This window comes from Rutilus rutilus (assembly GCF_951802725.1).
Source record: "Rutilus rutilus genome assembly, chromosome: 7".
NCBI lineage: Eukaryota > Metazoa > Chordata > Actinopteri > Cypriniformes > Leuciscidae > Rutilus > Rutilus rutilus.
Genome location: NC_140221.1, coordinates 43,450,384 through 43,470,029, shown reverse-complemented (window position 1 = coordinate 43,470,029; position 19,646 = coordinate 43,450,384). Strand labels below are relative to the sequence as shown.

Here is a 19,646-nt window from a genome sequence, read left to right as displayed (position 1 = left end):
GCATGACTTCCACATGCATCCCAGTTTGAAATGAACCGACATTTTTAAATAAGGTTTCCAAAAATCCAATGCTTATCCATTTGAAAAATCTGTAAAAAAAAAAAAAAAAAATTATAATATATATAAAAAGAAAGAAGTTCTTAAAATTATTCTTTAATTAAATTGCAATCCTTTAGCTTTGGCTCCAAATTATGATCTCAAATAATCATACACATTACTAAAAGTTTTATTATTTTGTTTAGTTATTTATTAATGCACATGAATAAAAAAAGTATCTTTATTTTCAAAATGTTCTGCCATATAGTTATTGCTGGTTGTTTGAAAATGCATAAATTAATCTTTTAAAAAAATTGGTACCACTTTATTTTACAGTGTCCTTGTTACATGTGTTACATGTACTTACCATAGTAATAACAGTAAATTATTTATAATTATATGCAACTAACCCTCAACCAAATCCTAATCCTACCCTAATCCTATAGTATGTAGTTGCTTAATATTACTCAGTACTTGAATATATTAATTACACTGTAACAATGACACCTTAAAATAAAGAGTAACCAAATTTTTTTAAATTACCATCACCTCAGAAATATTAACTTGTGTGTGTTTTATTGCTAATAGAGAAAGTCCATCATACCCCAGAAAAAAGACTGAGATTCATATAAGGACAGAACTGAAGGATTAAGATGGAGCAGCAATAAAACAAGAGAATAGGCTGAAAGTTGCGGTGTGTTTATAGAGGTGAAAATGAGGACAACTGACCAATATGTTCCTCTGAGCGGTCCTGCTTTTACAAGCACTGCTGCCATCCTGTCTGGAGAACACAAAAGCATTCTGCACATAATGATGATCAGGCCCATTTCACACTAAGGGTAAAATGGGGTTTAGAGCTTCGGAAAAACATCACTAGGGGATTTACTGACAAAGAAAATATTACTGCACTTTCTTGCATACAGAATTCTCAATGCTATTACAGGCAATGCAACGCCCAAAGGCAAAAACGACCAAAGAAAAACGGTTGTTTATCTGGATTTATTGTCTATAATAATACAGAGTGCACAATATTCTGTTAGTGTATTAGCAGAGTATAAAGAGCTGAAACGCCTGGATACATCTTTGTTTTTTCTTACACGTGTTTACACACACTCATATAGTGTTTCTAATGAAATTATTCCACATTCCTCATTCAAAGTTCATCTTTCCCCTCTCTGAACACTGAATGTGGAATCTGTCATGCATGCAAAGGCAACAACATTATTGTAATATTAATTAGTAATTATTAACTTGGTGCAATATTCCCATGCTCAAGAAATAAGCTTATTTACATTAGTGTTAACATATTTACATTAATGCCTCATGCTTGACGTGACATCCCACTGATCTCTCATCTGGATCGCATACGGAAGTTGCTCAAATCTGGATATTTATATCATATTTGTCTCACATTCTCCCTGTAGTGTAGCCTTTGAGATGATGTTGTCAGAATATATATCATTAGCTCATTTTCCATTTTTACTGCTATTAACAGGCTCATCTGGGCTATAAAATCCCCAGCTAAGACTTTCTATGCATATTCTTGAACAGTTAAAAAACATTATATAGACAATGACATTTGTGCATTTCACATTCATACAAGCAAATAAAAAAATAAACATTAGTAGGCTTATCTCTACATACAACTGCAAAAATGACATTAGTAACTAATTATTCCAACGTAATAAAATCTTTCACAGTAGTGTTTAAAGCTTAAGCAACAGTAGATGCTGACCTATCCCATAATTTTTCATAATCTTTCATAATCTTGCTCCTAATAATTATCATCTAATGCCCTTTCAATCAAATGCCTCATTAGGAGTTTAATAATTGCTATCTGAAGTTCTTTAAAGTCGACAAGAAAGTGCATCGTAACCCATTTTACTTCCGTTTCATGATGTTTCAGAGGGAAACTAGAAAAAAAAATCTAAGGCGGGGTTTGATTTTATCTATTAGACATTGATTGGATGGTGAAAAGTGGGTATTTCATAGAAGAAAATAATCAGACATGAATTGAACTATTGTTTCAGAGGTGGAGCACCTTATTCAAATCTGAATCACAACAGCGCCAGGATTAAGAAAGTAAACGGGGTCGCTTTTGATTTCTTGTCGACTTTTACCATTCAGGCTCAGTGTAGCGACATCACGACAAGCGTCATGTTGTCCTGATGTGACGTATCTGTTGTTCTGACTGCTGCACAAGGATTTGGAGGACTAGCGATATGCACAGTGCTCAGGAAAAGGCCTTCACAGTAACGTTAAACACGTATATATCTCCCATATATCTGTATGTCAGAATAGCAGGTTGCTCTGATGTCGGTAAGGCCAGTTGAAGTGATTTACCCTGTGGTAACCCATCCTAATGATGAGGAAACTGCTCTGAGAGAAGGTGCTGTTCTTTGGAAATAATATGACTAAGCTCCTGAGGCACTGTGGTCATGTGGAAACAAGCAGGGGTGCATCCTGGACAGACGCATCTACAACTGGACATACGATAACACTTAGTTGAGTTTATACTGGGAGATGCAATGCATGTGTGAGAGTTGAAGTGAGTCGTGTTCAAGGACATTTGGGTTTGAAATACAAAGTATGCATATTCATAAAACTGAAAAGGGGCCTCACATCTTGTACGGATAATGCCAATTTCAAATGTTGCTGACCTTTGGAAAGCTAAAATGAAAACTTGGACTAGAAGAGTCCAATATCCTACAATCTAGATTATTAGACCAATAGCAGATATTTTTCGGTAACACTTTACAATGAGGTTTCATTAGTTAACTACATCATGAACTAAGAATGAACAATACTTCTACAGCATTTATTAATCTTTGTTAATGTTAATTTCAGCATTTACTAATACATTATTAAATCAAAAGCTGTATTTGTTAAAATTAGTTAATGCACTGTGAACTAACATGAACAAACAATGAACAGCTGGATTCTTATTAACTTACATTAACAAAGATGAACAAATACAGTAACAAATGTATTGCTCATTGTTAGTTCATGATAGTTAATATATTAACTAATGCTAACAAATGAAACATTGTAAAATGTTACCAATTTTTCTTTAAAAAAATGTTTTAGAAAATAGGGCTGCACTATTAATAAAATAAAAAACAAACAAATATGGCCTAGTGCGATTATCAAATTGCAAAGGCTGTTTGGTAACAAAAGTAAACCATGTGGTTTTCTGTCAAAATAAAAGCATGTTGGTTTAACGTTTGAAAATAAAGAAATTAAGACATCCATAAATATTAGTATTGTAATTTTACAGTTGTACTGTAAAACTAAATACATTTTAGAGTGAAATATTACAATAGTGTAATATTTCTTATTTTGTTTAATGTTATAGTTAGTAGTAGTAATAATAATAGTTATTATTTATTATTAATTTTCAATAAAATGAATACTATTATTAGTCTAATTCTATAAAATTACTATACAATTACAAAATGTTAGGCCAAATTGTGAAGGCCTACAAAAAAGCATAGCAAATCTGGATTTTTTTTTTTTTTTTAAATCGCACTCACAAAAAAAAAAACATATTTTGACCCCCCCCCCACCTCCTCCCCCCACATAATTGTGCAGCCCTAGCCAGGAATGTACATTTTAACAAATGACACTGATTGAGCATCAAACTCCAAACAAAAATACACAGAACTAACTAGCTGCACTACATCATTAAGCTACACTGAGTGTGTTTACATTCATTTTACACCGATGAAGCCGGCAGTGTAAGATCATGTGAACACTTTAACTGTGTTCCTTAATCAGGGAAATGTCATAAAGGGTTAAAGCAAAACCCGAGACGCACGTTTCCCCATTCTGCTTTTCCTTTTGTTCTGTCAGCTTATTCAATACGCACGTATCAGTTTACATCTACATCGAGAAAAAAGTAGCTTGAGGCTACATAATATTTCTTATAAATCACCTGAAAATGGTGCAGCCTTCGTGAATGCATTGATTTTGATCTTTTGAAATGCAAATCAACATGTTTTACCGGTCCTCCTACATTTGACTGCTACAAAACTGTTAAATTAAGAATAAAAAAGAGAGCAGTGAAATGCTGTGCACAATATAATGCTGTAAGGGTGTAGATTTACAGCGATCGTGCCAAACACACTGCAGAAAGAGGCACGGACACTGTTGAGTGAACGAAAGTGGCGTTCCAAGGGGTAAACGTCATACTGCTCCGAGCGAGCGGAAGAAGATACGGCCACCTTCAGCTCTTCAGTAGTACTTCACCTCTCTGGCCAGTAACACAAGTCCTTGAGAAACAGTAGTGATGTTGATTACATAATTGTGAACGATTTCCAGTAAGGGCACGAAGTCTAAACCAAACCGAAAACATCTCCGTAAAGGTGAACGGCACAAACTAACGTGAAAACATATGTGAAGCAGTGCGTTCTCAGGATTTTCCCGAGAGAAAACTGTGGAACCAGGTGCTGGAAGGCTGTGGTTTCTCCTCAGAGGATTCTGGAAGAAGGAACTGGGATGATGTGACCGACGTAGGGCTGCCAAGCGAACCACTTAAGTTTTCCGCCTCCGGAGAATCCAGCTGCCAGGAACACTGGGGTTTATAGCCTGTATTCAAGCTGTCGTCTTGGAAGTCGGCCTCAAACTCGCCTTGGGGCTCGGCTGGATCCGCGGCGGACTGCATTTGAGGCCTGTAACCTCCACCGTCACACGCACCCTGTGAAGAGCTCGGGCTCTGGATGCCTGTGTAGGTGACTTCAGTCTGCGTGGAGCCCACGGAGGCGGTCGAGGAACCAGAGGAGTCTGAGACGTGGTTACTGTGGGAGCCGTCACCGACAACCTGGTTGTAATACCTCAGGAGGGCCGGTTCGTCAGAGTCGGTGTCTACCTCGATGTTGTCGTTCTCAAACTCCTCCTCTTCTTCTGGTACCGGGACCAGACCCTTCCTTCTGAAATCCCACTCTGGATTCTCCACAATCTGGACCAGACTGTGGGGAGAGGGCTTCACATCCAAAGGACCCTAAACACAAACAACAGCAACAATCATTCATGTTCCTAGCACAAAGTTATTAGCAATAGTAATAGTGATAATGGTTAAATTGAGAATCACCATTTTTTTGTTTCAAACAGAGATCACAATTCTCTCACGATTCTAAACAGACAACTAAACAAAATAACATGCAACTTCCTAGAGGTTCTGACAAAATGTTTATTACTGCGGATTAAAATATTTAATCAATCTGAATCAATTATTTAAAAAAAATGGCTTGATTGAATAATTCAATGACTCACTCATCAATACTTCAAAAACACTGACTAATCCAGTAATGAAACAAGTGAACGCATCTCTAGAATGAATGATTCAATATCAAACATTAAGTTTTCACCTACTGGTGTAATGATGTAACTGATACAATTGTTGTTTAAATCACCAAGTAACTTTCAAGGTGATTTGCTCTACTTTGATCGCTACCGTAGACATCAGTGTTTATATCCGAACTATAAACTTTTATCCCAGTACTTCTGTGATAATATGAATATTTGTAACACAGAAATCATAAAACTGTGTGGTTGCGAAAAATCTGTTAACAGCGCAGTGGCAGTGTGGCAGTGCAAAGCTCCACGAAACATAAGATTTGTGATTTTGTCAAAGGTTTAATAGACACTGGCGAATCACTGACATTTAAGAATGAGATTGCGTCTGTGTTTAAATCAAGATATGATTCAATGCCAAACACCACTAAAAACTGTTTTACCGGTGGGGACGACCAGTCTCCAGGTACTTTAGGTCCAGGAATTTCAGGATAGAAAGCTTTCTTTACCCTGGAATTAAATAAATAACACAAAATCATTAAGAAAACATATTAATAACTGATTTATATCGGTGTTGTTTTCGTTAAAAACACAATAAAATTACTAAAACCAACTAAAATTCTAATTAATGTACCAATTAATGTAATCCAAATACTAATACTGTATTAGTATATTAACATTACCAAAATAACACTGACTGATCAGTAAGACTGAAAGAACAGTGTCTGTTGTAGCAAACATCGCAGTAGGTCAAAATGATTTAACATTAAAACACATGAATAAAGTCCTACCACTCTCTCTTCTTGTAGCAGCAGATGCTGATGAGGATGAGACAGCTGAACATGGCTGCCAACGGCACAAGAATTCCAACAAACAGCATGTCGGCTGCTGGATGAACAGAGAAAACGAGAGGTTTAGGATAATCTTGTGTTATCTGCAATATCTGAATTTATTAGTTGTTCTATTTAAGCAGTTCAAATATCCCAACAAATGCTGGCATTGATACTAAGTAAGGCTACAGATTAGTGGCAAAATCTCTGAATGAGCATCACAATGCCTTACTGTCCATCTCCATTTTAATGGCCACAGTCGACCCCGTGTCCTCTCCAGCTGAAGTGTAGGCCTTCACTATGAACTTGTGCGAGCTCAGAGGCAAACCCTTCACCCTGTATGAGCGCACCTCAGGATCAGAGATGTTAGCTAGGAGCACAAACACATGAGACAAGTATTAAAATATATAACAAAAGATAAACATTTTTTTAAATTTTTTTTATATACATTATAGACAGACTGTCAGGCCAAATTCAATTTGTGCATAACCAATTGAAATCCGATCAGATTTAGCAAGTTTGAACGGCAAAAACAAAAAATCAGATGAAATGCGATTTTTACGAATTAAAATCGAGCTTTGGATAATGTAATGTAATGTAATGTAATATAATATCATTTAATACATGATGAGATAGAAGTTTTAATTTGTAACAAGAGGCCAAATGCGTGTTTTGGCAAACTTTCCATTGCCCAGTTAGTCATTTTGCTTGCACTATAATGCAATAATAAAGCATTTCTGTTCTTATCAGCAGATGTTTTTTCTACTCACAAATGTGGGGAAGTGCTTACCAACGAGATCCAGACGTGCAGCATTTGCCAGGTAGATGGTGTATCCGCGTATGAAGCCTCGCTGGTGTTCCATCGCGGCAGCTTTCCAAGACAACAGCACGTCCGAGCCAGTTTGATTGGCTGATAGGTCACCAACTGGCTCTGCAGGAACTACAGAAGATCGAACGAGAGAAGCAAAAAGAGCAAAAGTGAGCAACAGTATGTAACGTCCCAATAAGTGGGTTAGGTTAATATCTGTTTTTTTGTTTTGTTTTTAGTTATCACCCAAGCAAATGGCTCTGTTAACTACATTACATGCTTTATTCTTTTAATGTTTATTTGAAGGTATAGAAATGGTTACTGCGTGTATATTGTGCCATAATTTTTGTTATTAATGTAAATTGGCATAGTTAGCACTACTATTGTTTTAGAGTTTTAAAATAAATTATTAACATACAAATAGTCAAAAACAAAGCAATTCTAGACAGTGAGATTGTGCATAAATCAGTGAGTATCATTATCAGCAGTGGTTAAAGTCATTTAAGACCACATGAAATCAAAATTGTCACAAAGTTTTGTGGATCTTCATTCATGTCTGTAAGCTTAGAGGACTTCGATAATGATATGCAAGCATACTTGACTTAATGTTGACTAAATAAAGTTGCAGATACACATATTTAAATACAAACATGCACAAGGGTGTATACTAAATATCTTGCTTCCTCAGTGGTTTCAGTTAAGCGACATATAGTATATTCTTCCCTAAACCTCAAATGTGGTTGGAACTTATTTGCTTTATTCATTGACTTTCATGCATGATACCTTACTAAGTGATTTTTCCAGGCTCTAGCATAAACTATATGAAAAGAAAGGGGTGGGATCTTTTATATGTCCTGCCCCACCTTCCTGAAGGTAAACCTGTGCTTGTCAGACCATTGCATGGGTTATTTAAACTAGCGGTTAACCAAAAAATAACCAGATGCTATTTTGCATCAGTAAAAAAAAGTCAAAAGCCAATTCACACAAACTTCCCATAAAATTGGTGAATTAACGTTTCCAGTAAAGGCGTGAATATGCTATTCACACAAGCATCGGCTGTCTGTGTTTTACATAAATTACATAATGCTGCCATTCACATGCCTGCACAAAAAGTTGAAAGATTTGCCAGCATTTTATCAACAAGTCACACAGGACTTCTTAGTGGAAAGATTTTGTCGAAATTTACGGGCAAAGGCTGTATGTGTGAAAGCTCTTTATGAGCGGTGAAGAGCAATGGTTCTCTTACTCATTTCCTGCGAGTATCCGTGCCATCTCTGCAGCAGCGAAGCAGCGCCGGCTGAGAGAACATACACTGATACGGTGTACCTCACTCCTTCCTCCAGAGACTCTGAAATCAGCAGAGACTCATCAATCAACCAGGCGCATGGAAAAAAACATTCAGTTGTGGTGTAAACAAAGCATGAAGAAATTCCAGTAGATTTTCCACAGTGTATTTGGACTGGACTCAATTCACACAATTTAAAAATGAATACCATTGCATCAGAAATAACAAAATATCAAACCAACTGGCATGTATGTGAGAATTTTCTCACAGTGTCTGAAAAAGTTCAATAAAGGATCCAGTCACTCTAAAACACCTCCTTTCTGAGAGCCTGCTCTGCTCTGATTGGTCATATGGCCCAGTCTGTTGTGATTGGTCTAACACTTACACAGTGTGCATCTGAAACTAAACGCCTGTTACCATATGTGAGTTTAAGCTCTAAAGGTTTACTCAGCACTTGTAAACACAGTGATATGAACAGTAACAATGACGTCTTTGTTCGTGGGCAGCCAATGAAGGCCATAGCTGGGCATTATGCAAATTTGCTACAAACCAACATAGGTTCAAGAAGGCTGGAATTACTGACGACTCGTCTCAGGGAGTTCAGAATCGGTTCTTTTGGGAGACAATAACTCCTGCACTTTATCCTGCACTTTGCTTTGCAAACCAACAGACCTTTTAACATTCACAAACTGCTATATGAAAGTTAATATCTGAAAAGAAAACATACTAGGGGCACTTTAATGAGATGAACACTAAACCTGTGGTTCTCTGCCAGGACACCCCTGTGAACTTGAGAAGAACTGAGCTCATATATCAACTAAAAATCCCCCAAAACAGCCGTTTCAAATATATTGAGTCAGTGAAGAGAAAAGATCCTACAGCATTTGAGGGCAGATGGTTCGGTATTTTATTATCTAATGCAACGCCATGTAGACATTTTTAAGTGTACAAATACTTTTAGGGATCAATGTATTTAATAAAAGAACAGGAAATTAAAAAGAAAACTTCAATAGATGAGTCACTTGTAGATTCATCTAAAGGACTCACCTGGCTTCACAGTGAAGCTGCTGTCTGATTCTGGAACTTTCTCCCAGTTAACCTTGCACAGGCCACGGCAGCCGGTCGGGACCCACTCCACCACGTACCCTCTGCTGGCATTGGCGTTAGGCTGCCAGGAGAGGTGAAACGTCCCATTTGTGCCAAGCAGCTCAGACACAGACAGCTGGGAATCTACAGGACAAATGATCAAATGTCAATGGATTAAAACAGTTAATTGCATTATACAGCAATCAGTGCTGAAGTGCCATTCATAAAAGCGTAATTAATTAGAATTAATTTGATAAGGAGCCCTGCACATGACATGCAGGGAAAAAAATATGTATAATCAAATTAACAATTCATTCCCATAACTTACGTCAACACGTTTTACTAATTCGTTCCCTCATTTTAAGATTTAAATCGTTCGCACAATAGAATAATTCATTCCCTTGAGTTACTAAATCATGGCCACATTGTAATCAATTGTTCCCTTGTTAAATCAAAACGAGGGAACAGATTAATAAGTCCTGGGAACAAATTCTTAATTCGTCGCCACGATATATATATATTTTTAGTCCGCATGTCATGAGCTGGGGCTCCGTAATTAAAAATGATTTTGTTATTTTTATTTAATTTATACATAAAATAGCTAAAAAGGCCTTTTTGGGGATATTTTTTTCACACAGAATACACTGAAACAGTTTTAATGTCAAACTAGCCATGTTAAATGTTTTTAAAATATAAAAATAATATTAATAAAAATGTGCGTGTGTATGTGTTTATATATATTATAGTGTATAATATAATATATACACACACACACACACACATACATACATACATAATATTAACATATTTACATTTTTAAATATGAATACTTTTATTTGACTAAAGTTTTTTAGAAGGTGTGGTAAAATAATGCACAAAACATTTGAATCATCTGGTATCTGAGGAAATGTCCCAGGCTCCCTCTACCTGCTCTGTATGCTGGTGTGGTCACAGCGGAAGGCTGAGAGAGACCAGCTGGGTTCTGTGCTGCCACGGCAACGGTGATGTCACTGCCGTTGTTAAGGATGATGGAAAAGTTTAATCTCTCAGGAGGAAGAGAAACCGATGTCCACCCGTCTTCCTCTGTTGAGCTCTGAGAAACCTTGTAGCCGACTAATGCACCGTGACTTTTCCTCACAGACAGCGGCTGAATGGAAAGAGTCAGATGGCACCATGTTTACTTCTTAGAAGAATAACACATTATTCAGTTTTTTGACATAAGTTTCATATCCTTGATTATGACGAATGTAAAACAATGTTTTTTCCTACTTTCCAAAAAACATGTCCTGTGTTACTGCTGTCCATCCAGAGCCAGACATCAAGAGCATCAGGACCTGAAAATGAACAGACTTTGTTATAGATCTTTAGAAACTTAATATACAATAAACACTAAAATAACAGGAAATGATGTAGAAAAGCAGGGTTAACAATAAGGAAATGACACCGTGTTTTAGAGCATGTGAGTGATTAAACATAATATATCTGACTTGTCATATGTGGTGACTAAGAAACAGACAAAATAGACTATATCATTTCAGATTTATTATTACATTTTCTGCAAGTTAATATAACCACTCACGGTCCATTTTTGTGTGTATGCTGTAGGGGGCGCTCTCATTCCCCCACTTCCAGAAAGCGTGCTTGGATCCGCAGCGCACAGTCACAGTGTAGTCCACATCTGGCCACAGGTCCTCCAGCTTCACAGATGACAAACCTGTGCCACTGTAGTTACGCTAACGACACAGAGAGAGAAATATCAGCCCATCGGTTAGAAATCAGTAGCCATTTTTAAATATTATATAGTCCTACATGATGGGTTAAACTGATTTAAAAAAACATCATTGCCAAGGTGGCTTGAGTAATAGTTTAAAGTAAAAAAATGAACAGGGAAAACACTGAGGGAAAAGTAACCCAAAATTATTCTGTTATCATTTATTCCACTCTCATATCATTTTAAACTTGTGTAGTCTTCTTTTAAACACAATTTTGTTTTCAATATTTTGCAGAAAATATTGAAAAGCATGAATAACGATAACAATATGCACACCATAATGTTTATGTGACGAACAAATTGAAATACAAGTCATTATTCACAGACAATTGTTCATTTAAAAAAATGCACATGCGCAAATTAAATTTGGCTGAGGTGAATTATTAAAACTTTAAAGCTATTGTATGACTTTAGGCGACTTGTACAATAGCACACGAGTTAAACGGACTACTTTAATGGTGTTTTATAGTAATCATAATTTTCTCAACATCTTGACATAAAAGCTGTGTTTTTTTCTTGAGTAAATGATGGCAGAATTTACATTTTGGGGTAAACTACCCCTTTTAACTCCCAAGACCACACAAAAAGCAAGCAGGATTCTGGGAGCTGAAATCTGAGCAGTGAACTTACTGTGCTGGAAAGTTCACGGCCGATGAGCTTCAGCTGGCAGAGCATCTCCAGCTTTTTATACGCCGCCACAGGCCAGCTCCACTTCAGTGTGGCGTTCCACGCCTCGACTTCAACCGCTAACACATTTGCTGGAGCCAACAGATGCACTGGAAGAGAGACAACACCGTCAGAGAAGAGTTCTCACTCGTGAGAATATTAAGACACAGTCGCTTGGACTCTATTTATAACGCAGATATTCTCGATTAAAAGGGGAACGTATTGAAAATGTGGTACCGCGGTCAGCGAGTTTGGCAGAGTCAGTAAGCCGAACTGTTCCAAGAGGATTTCGAGCCACCAGAGTCCAGTTCTCCTCCCAGACCTGCGAGCTGCACAACCAGGTCTTCCCTTCATTAGCCTCCGAACAGTTCCTGCGGACAGAAACACGGCTTATAAAAACTAGACGTTCATTCATTCAGACGTTCATTACATTAGAACATTAATGTAATTCTTGAATTTGCAGTAATGATATGCAGGACATGCGTTAATAATACAAAGCAGCAAATCAGCGTATTACAATCATTTCTGAAGGATCATGTGACACTGAAGACTGGAGTAATGATGCTGAAAATTCAGCTTTGCACCACAGGAATAAATTACCTTTTAAAATATATTACAATAGAAAATACATAGTATTTTTGATCAAATAATGCAGCCTTGGTGAGCAGAAGAGACTTCTTTTTAAAATAATCAGACTGAATCGACCCTAAACTTTGTATGTTAGTGCATATAACATTTATTAATACAAATAATTATTATCATTATTAAATTATTTATATTTATAAATATTCATATGTAATATATATACATCAGACAAGAACTAATGGAATTCCTTGATTAGCAGTAAATATATACATGACATAAGTATCCTTTTCCATCTCATTTAATGTGGTTTGCAGTTTGGTGATCTTTTTATGTACCAAGGACATTACGGTCCCGAGCGCCAAATGCTATAGTGTGGTCAGTGGTTCTTGTGTAGTGTGTTTCTTGCCTTCCATTAAGGGTGTATTTAGTGTGGTTGATCTTTCTTTTCAAGTGAGTGTCTCGTCCTTTCTTCCAAGAACATTCTGCGGATGCCAGGTCCCGCGTTTCGCAGACCAACCCCTCATCGCCCGGCGGATCTGCAGCAATTACATACAACAAAAGCCACATGAAGTCGCTCTTTAACACTGCACAGCAATCATCCAGTGCTAGTCATTATGCTAAAAATGAACACTCAGATATTCCTGTTTTCTGAGATCGTATGTGTATTTCACAGTCGTGGATATATATGTTTATTGAGTTTATATATCACGATATTTTGGCAAACCACTAATTAAGATAAATATCTAGGAAAAAAAAAAAAACTACAGCCACAGTCAACCATATAGCATTTTACATATTTTATATATAAAACTTTTTAAAAAACACTTATTTAATTATATTATTTAAAACAATTCATCAAAAAATCCTGAAAAAAATTTATCACAGTTTCCATAAAAATATTAAGCAGCACAACTGTTTTCAACTGATGATAAGAAATGTTTCTTGAGCTGAAAATCAGCATATTCGAATGATTTCTGAAGAATCATGTGACAGTGAAGACTAGAAGAATAGAAAACTTATTTTAAATTGTAAAAGTATTTAAAATTATTAATATTTCAGTATGTTTGATCAAATAAATGCAGCTTTGGTGAGCATAACCCTAACATAAACTTTTGAATGGTATGCATGTATAATTATGAATATTTAATACACATTTCTTAATTATTTCTTATATAACAATGAATTATACTCACAGCCTACGAACACCACAGCTCCTGTGAGGGTCAACATTGGGGAACAGCAGACCACATTTGTGCCTGTGTTGGCAGACGCTGGCTGGTTGGTTACGGTGATGGCGTAAGTTCTTCTGCTCAGACGTGTGGCGCTCATCTTCTGACCCTTGTACAACATTTCTTTGAAATTGTACTTTTCCTTAACAATACAGCAGAAGGTCATATTACTGCCCACAGGAACCACCTTATCCTGGGGAAACATGTAAGACTCTGACTTCTCGGGAATATCCGACCCTAGAGAAAAAAGGATGAGGGTAGGGGTGTAAATGGTTTAAATAACAACTTTAACTTTTCTTTAAAGAAGAAATGTTTTCTAGTGCATCCAAAGAGCAACATCAAAACAGAAAATGTCCTTTTATAGCTTTCAAAACAGCTCCAAGCGCAGAAACAAAACTATCTGGTACAAAATTAGATCACTGCCATTATAATCAACAGATGTGTCTGTCTACATTTTAAAAGGCCAGTTCCTAAATTTGTCACACTGCAAAGCTACTCCAGCAACTTTATTTTCTCTGTCTGTCTGAAATAAAACATCTTTAGATCCTACATATCATATTTGTGAAATACTTAACACATAAAACTCACTGTCACAATAGAGCCACTGAATTAAATGACTTTGAATGCTGAAATAAGTTCTCAAAACAAGGACCACAAAGTGCTAGTACGTTTGTTTGTGGGCTGATTTTGAGAAAGGTTTGCAGATGCCCAGGCCGAGCAGGACCGGTTTCAGGACCAGCAGCATTTCGGAAGTGTTTTTCTCAGTACCTGGAATGGTCTGAAGGGGGCTCCACTGGCTGACCGACTGCTGGTTTCGTGCTCTGATTTGCACTGAATGAGAAGTGCACTCCAAGGGTAACGGTGAGCGCCAGGTCCAACCACAATGTCCTGTCACAGGATCTGTTTTAACTGCCACCGTCTCCTACAAATTAAAACAATGTAAATCACTGCATCTGCCAAATGTATTCATGTAAATTTTCTCTCAAATTTGATCAGTTCATGCATTTCCTGAGAATCGAACGCATGATCTAGGAATTGAAAGCACCATGCTCTACATTATGAAAGTGATGAGCAGTTTTGACCCTTTGATCTTAAAGTCAGCATTCGCAACCCGATTCACTTCCACAATGTGATTCCGAGTGAAACAACATATAGTGAAGTTGATTTATACCATCTGCATTTGATTGGATGGTAAAAGTCAGAATAGAGTGTAACAGAGTCGGGTTCTGGAAGTAAAAACCCCATTCATTTTTTCCATAAGGGAATTGATTTTTAACAATAACTTATAAACCTTTAAAGACAGACCTACTATGAGCTCCAAGGTTGTTAATTGATGGTGTAAGATTTTGTTAAAGCAGTCAGCCCACATTTCAACTTTTTTAAAGAATCGTGCTAAACAGCGGAATGGTGAAAACATTACCCATAATTCTGCACAGAAAAAAAACATCTCCATCAATCTAAGAATCGTGACAACTAAGCAAATTTCACCAAAAGAAGTCTTTAGCTCCCTTGAAGCACAGCAAATTATGTAATAGACTTAAACTACTTTGCGCAAGATATACAATTTGTTGTATAGTATATAAGTAACTTCTTTAAATGAATAGTTTCATAATTCCCCATTTTAAATTTGCTTCATGGACCTGTAGTTCTTTCCCTCATTAAAGCCGGTGAGTACACAGTGTTGTAACTTTTTGTCTGATATTCAAATACTTTTTTGCTTCGAATCAAAGTTTGTAATGTTGTGGTTCACCGTGAAGCTGGTTGGTTTGGTTCATGCCATTGCTTGTAACTCTTAAACAAAGTCTTTTTTGAAATCCTTATAGAAAAAAAACGAATGGAAAAACCCTTCAAAAACTAAGGCCGCTGAAAAAGTGAGGGCACTAATGGAGACTCTATGAGTTTGCAGTGGATTGTGAGTGATCTACTCCATTCAACTTTTGACAGGGACGTGTATGCTGAAGGTCAAATTCACTCTCCAAAGCATCTCAAAATATCCCATAATGCTTTTTAAAAAATTTGCTATTATCACAGGAAACTCTATGGCTATAAGTTCCTATGTTAATTATCAGCAATGTATTTAGAAAGTCTGCATTACCTACGACAACAGCTTTTTGGCTATTGGTTCACATTATTTTCCTTCCTTCCAGCCAAAAAAATTCAAAAATAATCAGCCCAAATAAAAAAGATGGTTTAGAAGCAAAGGAAGTTTTTTTTTTGATGGCAGATTTGGAATAATGTGCACTGATGAATTGTACTCAATAAGACCAAGAACTCAAACTACGAAAGTAAACACATAAATTCAGATTTCATGTTGACATGAATATTCTAAAGCAATTACATCAGATGTATCGACAGAGTCTGTGGCATGCCATCGATTACCACAGGAAGCCATTTAGACTCGTCCCTCAGTTAAAAAGGAACGGTAATGCAATTACAATGAAAGGCCAGCAGATATTGTTTTCTGTGGTAATCAACATTGCCTTGATTATTGCTTTATGGGTCTAGAATGCAATAACAATCAATCCAAATAAGCAAAAAATATTTTGCAATATAGACAGACTAACATTAGCCAATAAATTCCAAAACAAGTTAGACATGAATGTAATCGCTATCATAACATGTTGCTCTTAAAGTCACAGTCGGTGACTCATAGGAGATGGGAAAACATTGAGCGGAGAAACTGGTTTGAATGTATTTGCATTTAATCTCTCGTTACTGAAATAAAGGTGGAACCGCATTGTATCACAAAGACCTGGATGTGGAACAAAAGACATGATGTTCCAGTAATGATTCCCAGTGCTTAATGGCTCACACCCACATGCATGCATCAACCCTAAATAACTAAAACACAGATTAACAGTCGACATGACACCCAACGGCAGAGATGTGAGAGCGCTTACATTTAGCACCACATTCATGAGCTCGGTGTGGAAAATCTCGATGTCAAAAAGCGATGAGTCACTTTGCCATGACAAAGAAAGAGTCTGTGCAGGTAAATCAGGCTGTAGTGATAAACCATGGGGCACAGGAAGTTCACTCAGACCTGTACAATAACACACAGAGAGAGAGAGAAGAAGAAATGACTTGGGCATTCATTTCAGTTGGTAAATCATAGTAGGGCTGAGCGATAAAACGATAACGATAATTATCGCGATATAATTTTTCGCGATTAAACGATATCAAGAGTTCGATAAACGTTCGATAATGTTTATGCGCCAAAAGCGGAACGAAACTCATTTGAACCGCGCGCCACACGGACCATTTATCCGCTCGGCTCAAAGTCCAAACGGCAGAGCAGCGCGAGCTCACTAGAGCCGATGCGTTTACTCTGATCGGTCTCGGTCAAGGTCACGAGATCCAGTGAGAAGCGCTTGAATTCAGCGAAGAAAACAAATGTCTCAGTGATTTAAACCAGTTTAAAGGCAGATGAAACCGCGCTGACAAACAGGAGAAACACTGTGCGCAACGATACAGTCAGAAGGCTTTTCCGTCTACAAATTCCCATCATTTACCATGGATTTACTGTAACGTTAGCCTAGTAATATTAACTGCACCATGAAATGTGGGATACACATATTGAATTGTATTATATTATTAATGTAGACAATGTATTAAAGGACTAATGGAATATAATTACAGTATTTAATAATGTATTTAGGCTACTGTTTTTCATACAAATACCATAGAAACCATAAAGTTACATTTTGCCATGATGGTGAGGTGCTACAGGCTATGCCTGGTTTTATCTGTGGTTATCATGATCTAAATGCATGATACTGGATGACCAATGGTTAAGTTTAATAAAACTCAAACAGTCAGAATATTACATTTTACCAAATAAAAATTAGCACATGCAGAAACTAAGAAATTAATTGTCCAATAAAGATATGACAAAAATGACAAATGTTTGAATGTTCTACCTCAGATTTGTGAAATGTTCACCAGTTTGGCAAGTGTTTGTCCTGATATATTCTGACAATAAAGAGTAGTTTAAAACCACAATTAACGCTCTTGTTTCTACAACTTTCACTTAGGAGCAAAAATCTGCCTTTAAACTTGAAAAATAAAGATTTGACTTTTATCGTGATAATTATCGATATTGACTGATATCAAAAAAAATATCGTGATATCGCCCAGCCCTAAATCATAGTAAACCGGTAATGAATTAAACCATCTATACACTGAGCAGTTTTTTAAAAGTACAATCAAGTTTTCCACATTGATAAGAAATGTTTCTTGAGCAGCAAATCAGCATATTGGAATGATTTCTGAAGCATCATGTGACACTGAACACGGGAGTAATGAAGCTTTGCTTCACAGGAATAAATTACACTTAGAAGATAAATAGAAAACAGTTATTTGAAGCTGTAAAAATATTTCACAATATTGCTCTTTTTCAGAGAATTCTGAATAAAATATCATGACATAATATTACAGTCCTCAAAATTTTGAATGGAATAAAATGTATTGATGCATTTTATTGTAGTGTCAAAATCACACTAACACTAAATTTAACCAGGGTTACGACATGTTTTGTTGATGTCATGTAATCCGAGTTAAACCTGGGGTGACCAGTTTTAATTCTCTAACATGTCCTGATCAATCTGGCTAGGAATTTGATGACACTCACCATTCTGCCCTCGAGAGCGCAAGACCCCGAGGCTCAGACACAGAGCCAGAATCACCCAGCCCTGCATACTGACCGAACCAGCAATGCTTTACCGCTTACAGAAAGAGCTGAACGCACCCGAGACCTGGAGAACACAACCTACAACAAAACACACACACAAAAAATCTGTTTTACAGGACATAAATCAGAGGGTATAACATAATCTAGGATTGTGATACTGACACAATATTGATAAATTTTTTTTTTTTCTTCTTCATTATCATCAACCTTTTTTAACTGCACAAACTTTTAGCATTAATCTCAATTTTGCAAAACCAACAGAAAAAATAGGAAATCAAATCATACTGCATTAAGATAATGAAGTCTCATATATATGCTGTGTTCAGACCTAAAGACTGTTATTAGTTATAAATAATTTTCTTTGACTTACACAACAGTATAAGAATGATGCGTCTCTTTTATAACAAGCACTCATGACAATTTGGATCACCCTGCAATTCCTATTGTAGGAGACCTACAAAACTATATTTGTAGCCTTTAAAATAGCACAACAGGGGCACTTTAATAAAAAATTTATAAACACACCACAATTTCACTGTTTTCTTTACACACACATACATAAGTAAAGAACGCTGGAAAGCCAAGAACATTGGGCAAGTGCACACACACACACTCACACACACATTACAGATTACAGCAGTTCTTCTGGTTAGTATACACACACATATAATAGCATTTGGTATCATTTTTATACATGGTTTCTCTTTTCAATATTCCATTATTTCGATACTTTATGCATCATTGCTACTTGGATTAAATAAACGTACTAGAAAGCATTTAAAATATAAACCCCCAAAAAAAGAGAAATTGCATAATCACTGAAAATTATTACAGCAACTATTGTTGATATTTATCAACAATATTATAACACATTCTTCTGTATTAAATTTAGATAATTTTTTCCTTATCCTACAGAATAGATTTTCCATAATATAATTATACAGCTTGATGCAATGTAAATCAGAATTAATCACACTATTCAATGTTTTGTATAAAAGCAGTAATCTACCTCATCACTACCCCCCTATTTATTCCCCGAAAATCCAGAATTTCCAGTCCTCACCTGTTTTTATCATGCATAAATCATAGCCTAAACAAAACATCAAACTGAGATTTAGGAATGCAAAAATCAGATTAAACAAGCCCTCTCGTGTAGATACAACATGTTCAGTTGTTTTTAAAGGCATTAAAACAGCATTTGATAAGATATGATCAATCATATTTGAGGATTGAAGCCGAGAAAATGTGGCGCAATGTTGATCCGCATCACGAGCATCTTATCAGCGCTGGACTTCTCAAAGTGAATTCACGAGGGAGCAAAAACAAAACGCATCACATTCCTTCCTAGGAAAGATTAAATTAGCACAA

General features: G+C 36.4%; 1 protein-coding gene across 1 annotated transcript in view; it reads right to left on the bottom strand.

Moving 5' to 3' along the window:
• Positions 1 to 3,556: 3,556 nt before the first annotated feature.
• The window catches only part of lifra (LIF receptor subunit alpha a), a 30,085-nt gene continuing 13,995 nt past the window's right edge, over positions 3,557 to 19,646 (bottom strand). The window contains exons 2-18 of the mRNA XM_084414827.1: positions 18,219 to 18,356; positions 16,489 to 16,631; positions 14,357 to 14,510; positions 13,553 to 13,825; positions 12,766 to 12,895; positions 12,012 to 12,145; positions 11,739 to 11,884; positions 10,917 to 11,070; positions 10,607 to 10,671; positions 10,265 to 10,484; positions 9,299 to 9,481; positions 8,213 to 8,314; positions 6,949 to 7,098; positions 6,391 to 6,528; positions 6,120 to 6,216; positions 5,772 to 5,838; positions 3,557 to 5,035 (exon numbers count right to left, since the gene is read on the bottom strand). Coding sequence (XP_084270953.1) covers positions 4,448 to 5,035; positions 5,772 to 5,838; positions 6,120 to 6,216; positions 6,391 to 6,528; positions 6,949 to 7,098; positions 8,213 to 8,314; positions 9,299 to 9,481; positions 10,265 to 10,484; positions 10,607 to 10,671; positions 10,917 to 11,070; positions 11,739 to 11,884; positions 12,012 to 12,145; positions 12,766 to 12,895; positions 13,553 to 13,825; positions 14,357 to 14,510; positions 16,489 to 16,631; positions 18,219 to 18,285 — 2,811 coding nt within the window. The 5' untranslated portion in view covers positions 18,286 to 18,356 and the 3' untranslated portion in view covers positions 3,557 to 4,447. The remainder of the gene's footprint in view (positions 5,036 to 5,771; positions 5,839 to 6,119; positions 6,217 to 6,390; positions 6,529 to 6,948; positions 7,099 to 8,212; positions 8,315 to 9,298; positions 9,482 to 10,264; positions 10,485 to 10,606; positions 10,672 to 10,916; positions 11,071 to 11,738; positions 11,885 to 12,011; positions 12,146 to 12,765; positions 12,896 to 13,552; positions 13,826 to 14,356; positions 14,511 to 16,488; positions 16,632 to 18,218; positions 18,357 to 19,646) is intronic.